The 8,353-nt window shown below is 55.6% G+C and overlaps 1 protein-coding gene across 1 annotated transcript; it reads right to left on the reverse strand.

The window, feature by feature from the left end:
- Positions 1-249: 249 nt before the first annotated feature.
- On the reverse strand, positions 250-7,452 carry HMOX1 (heme oxygenase 1). Its single transcript, XM_081249445.1, has 5 exons — positions 7,337-7,452; positions 6,047-6,167; positions 3,361-3,852; positions 1,921-2,020; positions 250-875 (listed from the first exon to the last, which is right to left on the reverse strand). Exons 1-5 carry the CDS (start codon positions 7,357-7,359, stop codon positions 745-747), a joined length of 867 nt encoding a protein of 288 aa, XP_081105571.1. The 5' UTR covers positions 7,360-7,452; the 3' UTR covers positions 250-744.
- Positions 7,453-8,353: the final 901 nt, after the last annotated feature.

Consider the following 8,353-nt stretch of genomic DNA (forward strand, 5'->3'; position numbering starts at 1 on the left):
TGACGGCTTAAAGGTCCCCCCCCCCACATCCTCAGAACAGAGCACAACATCCCAGACCAGCTCCTGCCATCCCCACCTTCACCCCTTCTCCCCACCAGGCTTTCAAGAAACAAGTGAGGAAAAGTCAGCTCCCCAAAGGTAACAGAGCCCAAGAAAAACACTTCAGGTTACTATTAAGCCATGTAGTTTATTATTTCACATGAAAGTTAGCGACCAAGGCCACAGTGCTGTTAAACCCCTCCCTCCCACCCCAACCCTGTTACGAAAACAAAACAGAACACAACAAAATACCGCAGCTCAGGCCGAGTCAGGAATGAAAAGCGGCTCCAACAAAAGCAAGATGGAAACACGAGACACAACATCTTTGCATATTTATACAAAAATTGCCATGGCCCAGGGGGCAGGCGGTCACAGCATGTCAACAAGGAGACAGGGGACCCAGGGCACTTGGAGGTTCACGACAGCGGTCGCTTCTGGCTACATCTTTTGGGCTCTGCTGCAGGAACGGGGTGGGGAGGGTGCCCTCGGGGCTCGGCAGGACCCCACGTCCCACTCTAAAGTTCAGGTCATTGGCTGGACGTGCTTTTGGTTGGGGGAGATGCCGCAGACTCCTTTCTTCCAGAGAGAGAGGGACGCAGGGACCCCAACAGCTGCTCCCACTCCCCCTGCCCAAGGGAGGGAAGTCAGCCAAGAGACTGTCCCTCTCCAAAAAGAGTTCACGGCCAGGAGCCAGCATGCTTACATTCACAGGGAGTAAAGCCCCATGGCGACCGTTGCCAACAGAAAGCTGAACGTGAGGACCCATCGCATGAGCGGCACCTGGGAGAGGATGCTGAGCTGGGGCTTCCCCCCGGACGCCTCTGTGGGAGCAGAGTCTGAAAGAGAAAGGGGACAGTGTCAACACCAGGAGGACAGAGGTGGGCCTGTCTGACATCACAGAAAGACAAAGCAGAGGGGCCTCAGCAGGGTCTAGTACAGTCCCGCTCAATGCAAACCAGTAGCCCTCTGGCCACTGCTTACATACCTCCGAAGACAGGGAGCTTACTACTTCTCCAAGCTCTCCAGTCTTCCATTTTCGGCTACATTGTGAGGAAGTACCCTCCAGGGATACCCAGGGGACCACACTTTGAGAACCAGTGCGTTAGGGCCAAGTCCCCTCACCCCCACCAGGTAGCCAATCCCACTAGGACTGGCCACATTCCAACGTTCCCGGGCTCAATCCCGCCAACAGAGGGGTCGACGTGGGCCTAGCACACATGAGAAAGCCGCAGGGAAGGCGGGCAAGGGTGGCCCCAGGACCTGAGGTGACCTGCCAAGCAGGTGGCTGAGCCTCACCCCTCCCCTCCCCCAACTCCCAAAGCCACACTGCCACCACGGGGTGTCAGGGGACATTTGGTGGAGCACTTTGGTGCTTTGGGAAGTCTCTCAGATGTTCTCTCAGCACAGCCACCCCGTCGAGAGCTGTCTGAGAAGTGTGAGGGAGGGACTAACACGAGACACGACCCCGAGGTTACATGTCTTCCCTGCGTCCATGGCGGGGGAAGAGCTAGCAGCTGTCCTGGGCTCCCTGCCCCATGTCAGGGCGTCTCTGCCTGGGAACCATTAAAAGGCCCCCAAAGGAACCTCAATTAAGAGGGGAGAGGGCTTTGCCGTGACTTCTGAGGGTCCTCGGTGTGCAAGTCTTCCTTTCGAGCCAGTGACCTAGAACGAGCCCAACTCCCCTGATTCTAGAACTGGGGAGACCGAGGTGTGGAGGGGTCACCCACGTGGCTGCAGTCACCCGCTGAAGGCTGGCCCCACGCCCTCTGCCCACACCCGACTTCGCATTTAAAACACTGAGGAGACAGAAGAGTCAACAGGTGCTGGAGCCAGAGAGCTGCACCATACGCCCTCCAAATGCCGCCCCCTGGAAGCCCTCACCTTGCGCCCTGCTGCCAGCCCGCCTGCGAAGGCCTGGTGCCCCCGAGGGGCTCTGGTCCTTGGCGTCCTGAGTCAGCAGCCCCTGCAACTCCTCAAACAGCTGCAAGACAAAAGACACGTGTCTCTGTGAGAGGTGGGGACCGGCCAGATGAAGGGAGGTTTGAGGTGTGGTTGTGAAACATTAGGACATACCAGAATCACAGGAAAAGATACTGAACATCCATGGACCTTTCATCCAGCTTAAGAGATAAGATGTCACAAGTCCATCTGACCCGCCTGCCTGCGGGTATTGGGGGACAATACTCCCCAGTAATAGCCACCCTGAATTCAGGGCTCACCGTGGCCACTCACGCCCTTACGTTGCATCCCTCTGCAACTTATGTCACGGGTGGTACCCTAGCAGGCACTCCATTCTCTTGGTGAGATTCGCCCCTGGTAAGTGTGGTCCATGGTATTCATTAGCCAGGGTTTACAGATGAGAAAACTGCAGCTCCCAGAGATTCAGTGCCTGGGGCCAAGGCTAACCCAGAGGTCAGGCAGCACCAGCAAACCCTCCCACGGGGCTCTGGCTCCAAACCTCCCATTCTTTCTACACCGCCTCTCTGAAAGACAGATTTTCTTGGAGGACTGACCAGGTTTTGTGGGTGATGATGTTGTTTTTTAGGGGAATGCAAGGGAGGGGCATTGCTCCATTAAGGAGTGCTCGGACCAGGCTCTTCTGGGGTCCCAGGCTGGGAATAAAGAGCCAGGGAGAGCATAAGCTGGGAGCCCCAGTCCCCATGGGGCCTCCAGGTCCAGGGAGAGCGATGGGATTCTACAACATCCGGATTAGAAGAAACCTCACCCTCCCTGGGAACACACCCACCCCCAGCCCTGCCCAAGAAGTCAGCCTTCAAGGCAAGGCCTTGCTTGAAGCTCACCTTCCCCTAGATTTGAGACACTTATAGAAAGACACATCCAGCCTCCCTGGCTGGGCTGAGAGGCCCAGAAGGCGGAGGCCATGTCTGCAGCACCCGTAACCCCTGCAGTGCCAACCTGGCTACACACAAATGCACAGGCAACTTGTATGTTGTCATAGAGGATTGCCACGGAGTGCCACAATGGTGACATTCAAAACCCACAATAACCATAGCTAATATTAGACAGCTGATGCCATGCCACGCCGTGCTATTAGGACCTGATTGATTTAAATTCGCTTAAACCTCACAACTCTTACGAGATGTCATTTCCCCATTTTACAGATAGGGAAACTGAAGTACATAGCGATTAAGGGATTTGCCCAACATCACCCAGCCAGTAAGTGGCAGAACTAGAACCCTGGCCCCCAAGCCCCTGCCCCTAACCGTGACCCTCGGCCCCCACCTCCCCTGCTCCGCGTGAAATGTCCCTGGAGGAGCAGCTGGGGGACGCAGCGGCCGTGCAGGGCGGCCAGACCCTCACCTGGATGTTGAGCAGGAAGGCAGTCTTGGCCTCATTGAGGACCTTCTTCTTGACCTCGGGGGTCATCTCCAGAGTGTTCATACGGGAGCGGTACAGCTGCTTGAACTTGGTGGCACTGGCGACGTTGGGGAAAGTGAAGAAGGCCAGGCCCTCTCCGGAGCTGGGCAGGTCCAGGGCCTTCTGAGCGATCTTCTTGAGGACCTGGCCCCCAGACAGGTCACCCATGTAGCGGGTGTAGGCGTGGGCCACCAGCAGCTCGGGCTCGGCGCGCCCCACCTCTTGGAGTCGCTGCACGTAGCGCCTGGTGGCCTGCGTGTAGGGGATGGCCTCCTGCCAGCGGGACCCGTACCAGAAGGTCATGTCCTGCTCGAGGGCCCCCCTTCGGTGCAGCTCTTCCGGGAAGTAGAGGGGAGAGTAGACTGGGTTCTCCTTGGTGCGTTCGATCTCCTCCTCCAGGGCCACATAGATGTGGTACAGAGATGCCATTATCAGCTGAAACCAGAGCGAGCGGGTTGGTATAAGAACTCCCCATCCAGCCCCTTCACACTACTGCCTTCAGAGGGACCCTTGTCACCTCCCCGGGCTGGGCTCCCACCTCCTGCCAGCCCCTCCGATCCCCTCCACACAGCAGCCAGAGGGAGTGACACAAGAGAGAAATTCGATCATGCACCGTCTGGGCCTAAAACCCTTTTATCACACTGGATAAAACACGCAGCCTCACTTCATCCTTGGAAAAATCCAACAAAGGCATAGCTGTGCCCATTTTACAGAAAAGGAAACTAAGGCTCAGAGAGAGTATGCAACATGGAGGTCACACAGCTAGTAAGAAATGGAAATGGAGCCAAGCCCAGGCATGGCTAAGGGGGCCATCCTGGCTCTGGAAAACGTACGTGAATGAAAGTACTTATAGGAGATGCCAGGCACCTCCGGCCTTTGACCTCTGGATGGCCATCTACAGGGCATGGTTCTCCTCCCCAAAGGACCCCTCTGGAAGCTGAGCTGGGGGACAGGGCCAGTGCTCCTTGGTTCGGGGAACTCCCGTTACACATTAATTCTCTAGTTTGAGTTTGAAGGAGGACAAAGGTTAAATGTTCTGGTTGAGGTTTTTCCAGATGATTTCTGAGCCATAAACGTTCACGGCAGCGCCATTTCTCACCGGGGCAGAAAGCCAGGCAGCCTGGTACAGAACAGCCTGGGCTTTCGACTATGACCGACCTGGTTCTAACCCGGCTCAGCCAGTCCTCAGCTGTGTGACCATGGATAAGCCACTCGCCCTCTCTGGGCAATGCGAGGTCTGAGTGGCTCTGCACAAGTCAAGCCTCAGTTCCCTTCCTGCAAAGAGGGATAATACAACCACACAGGAATGGGCTGGTGTGCAGGTCCAGCAGGATGACACACGTAAAGCACTAGGTGCAGCCTGGCGCTTAGCACTTGAGTCAGAGGCCATGGTGATAAAAAACGCTACCTCCATCAGCATAATCCGACTGAGCACTGGGTCCTCTCGTGGATCTTTGTGCTGCCTTTGAACTCAGTGGCTGAGAAGAAAGACCCAAAGTCTACAGTGGCTGGGGATGGGATACTCCAGCAGCCACGTCCCCACTGCCTCTGCCCCAGCCTCATTTCAGCAACTGTATGTCAGCTTTTTTTTTGGGGGGGGACGAGGGAGCAAGGGCATAGCCCAGGGCCCCAACCCCTTAGAGCTGCACCTTAAATCTCCCTTCACTGAAGCACCTCTCATGTTGGAAGTGGGAGAGGCTCCCGAAAGCAAAAGGCAGGGGTGTCGGGAGTGCAGGGCTACAGCTCCCCAGCCCCACAGCTCAACCCGAACGAGGCTTTCCTCACACCCAGCACCTGCCTGGTTCTTCGCCACATGCTTTCCTTCTATTTGTATGAATTTCACAGTTGTACCGGGAAACGGCAAAACCTGTGCCTCACGTACAACGGGCACTTAAGGAAACCCTGCAGGGAATTCTCTGGCAATCCAGCGGTTAGGACTCTGAGCTTCCACTGCAGGGAGCACGGGTTTGATCCCTGGTCGGGGAACTAGATCCCGCATGCCATGCAGCACAGACAAAAAAAAAAAGAAGAAAAGAAAACCCTGCTGTTGAAACATCTCATTTCATGGATGAGAAAAAGGTACCTTAGGGAGGATAGATGAGGTGTCCATAATCTTACTATTAGGAAATGGATGCGCTTGGGCTCGAACCCACATTCCACCTTGCCTTCAGAGGCAGATGAGAACTAGGTCAGAAGCATAAGCTCTGAAATGAAACCAGCCTTGGTTCCATTTTGGCTTTTCCCATTTACCTACTGGCTGTGTGACCTTCTGGTAATTACTTAATCTCTCTGAGCCTACCCTTCCTCATCTTCCTTATCAAGACTGAGGCACTAATTCAAAATTAAGTAAAATGCCAAGCAGAGCCTAGGTGGTCAGCTGATGGTAGTACTGCCCCAGCCCCTCCACAACACCACATAGCAGGCTGTGAATGTGCTGTGTGACCTCGGGTAAGTCACCTCCCCTCTCTGAGCCTCAATGTCACGATCTGTAAAAAGATTTCCTTGAACATGCCCATCTGGCCCCTCAGCATCCCTGGTCCCCATCCCCACTTAAACCACTTCCCTGAGCCTTGGGAGCACCCACACCCAACATACCCTCTGCTAGGGCTGGTACCACCAGGCCACATACCTTAAAGCCTTCTCGGGTCACCTCGCCCTTCTGAAAGTTCTTCATGAATTCGGCATTCTCCGCCAGGGTGTGCACCTCCTTGGTGGCCTCCTTCAGGGCCTCTGACAAATCCTGGGGCATGCTACAGAGGAAGGGAGGGACGTGAATAAGGGGGGGCTCTGAGCAGAGTTCTTGAGCTTCTGAGGGTACCCCCGTCTGTCGGCAAGACTTAAAGGGATTTCAGCTTTTATCAGGCTTCTCTGCAGAAATCCAGCCTCTCACCTAATAAACAGCCATGTTCCCAACTGCCTTAAGATGCAGCCCCATCCACACTTTTCAGTCATTAAGATACTACGTAACACGGTCCCCCCCAAACCAAGAGGGAAGTCCTGGGACCAGTTATGCTCAATGGAGGAGAGAAGGGAGCAGCACAACCCTGGGAGAAGCAGCAGTGGGCAGGATGCACATTCACATTCAACTTTGTAAGTGCTCTGATTGGCTTTTAGACCCAAGATTTAATTCATTAACTTGGTTGAGCTCAGATACAAATCTCATGACCCCTTCTAATATTTTGCTCATCACAGAAGTGTTTGAGCTAAAAGGCTAAGTAAATTCAGCTTTACTCAAAGAAAAAGTCCCTTTCGGAGAGTACTTCTGCCGTTATGTTTGTATCCGCCTCCCAGAAAAGGGTCATTTCTCCTTTCTCTCCCACACCTCTTCCAGAAACATCATCCCCTCTTCTGTACGTGCTGATCAAATTCTTGGGAGAAGGAAAGGAGCCAGACTTGGAGGTGGACAGACCAAGGTTCACATCCCAGCTAGCCAGGGAACCCTGGCCTTGCTGCCTCCCCCACTGTGCCATCCTCATCGGTAAACGGGGACACAGAAGCCACGCTGATGTCCTGCTCCTGCATTCAACAGGTAGTGAGAGGTGGATGCGGCCAAGAGGGGGCTCTAGTGAGAGAAGCAGGCACTCTCGCCCAGCCTCGGACAGCCCCCAGGATCTCGGATTCAGCACACGGCCACCTCCAAGCACACACAAGTCCAAAGCCAAAAACAAAGTTGGATCCCACGGCAACACTCCCATCGGGCCACCCACCCGGAGCCAGGGAGCCAGGCATGTAAATCATCTTTCATCCCTCCGACTGCCCCACCGGGCGGGACTGGAACCCCGCTCCTCCTTACACCAAAGCCCAAGAGACCGGCCGCCCAGCGAGGTCGCTTCCTGCTTCCCGGCTGAATCTCGGCAGCTCGGCGGGAGGGCAGGGGCTGCCCCTCCCGGGAGAGGCCGGTCCCTCGCCCCGCGCTTGCCTGTCGGGCTGCGGGCGCTCCATCCTGCGGCGGTGCTGGTGCGGGATCCGGGGCTGGCTCCGACGGCTTGGGACGGGCTCTTGGAGGCGGGAGGACGACTGTGCAGAGCCCAGACCGCGCCGTCTATTTATCCCCGGGGCGGGTCACGTGGCCACCGCCACACAGCCGATCCACACTTACTGGCCCGACATTGCAACACCCGCGGAGGCCGGCGCCCCGCCCGCCCCTGGCCTGCGGGGGTGGAGGAGGAGCGGTCATATGACCCTTGGAAAACAAAGCTATTTAAAACAGGACGTGAAAAGAAAAGAAAAGAAAAAAAAAAAAAAACCAACAACTTCTGGAAATCTGAGCAGCTGTGTGATCTTGCCACTTCCAGAGCCTCCCACCCAGTGATGGGACTTGAACGTTCCAAGGATCTGAATGGTTCCAGAGGGCTGGGAGGCAGCGCTTCTCACAGCCGGAGGTTGGGAGGGTGGGGCAACGTCAGGGGCTCACCGACCCCTGAGCCTGCCTGCAGTTCCCCCCTTCCCCCTCCCCAGCCGGCTCCCTAAGTATCACCTCCTCCCGGGTCCCTCAGCTGGCAGCCTGCCTCATCATACACCCTTTAAATGTCCACTTAGGGCCCTTTTTTTTTTCTTGAGGACCTACTAGGTGCTAGAGACTGCACTGTTTTCATGGTTCATCCCTCCAGTTACCCTGTGGGGTAGATCACTACCATTTTACAGACAGCGAAACTGAGGCTGGGGAATGAAGTGGCATGCCGAAGGTCATACATAAAGCAGGAAGACGGGACCCAAGCCCCAGGGTGAGTCCAGTCGCTGCCTGCCTCCTCCAGGCCTTCTTAGCACTTGGTACCCAACTGGACAGCAATGCTGGTCATCCAGACCACCTCCCTGCTTACCTGCGTAGGGCACTCTTCCAGGACTCATCAGGTCTGATTCATCTCATCTTCAGTGCCCACACTAGGCCTGGAACAGAGCTGGCCCTCTGATCAACTATGGAATTAATTCAGCAGGA

The sequence above is a fragment of the Mesoplodon bidens genome (assembly GCF_964165515.1).
Source record: "Mesoplodon bidens genome assembly, chromosome: 11".
Lineage (NCBI taxonomy): Eukaryota > Metazoa > Chordata > Mammalia > Artiodactyla > Ziphiidae > Mesoplodon > Mesoplodon bidens.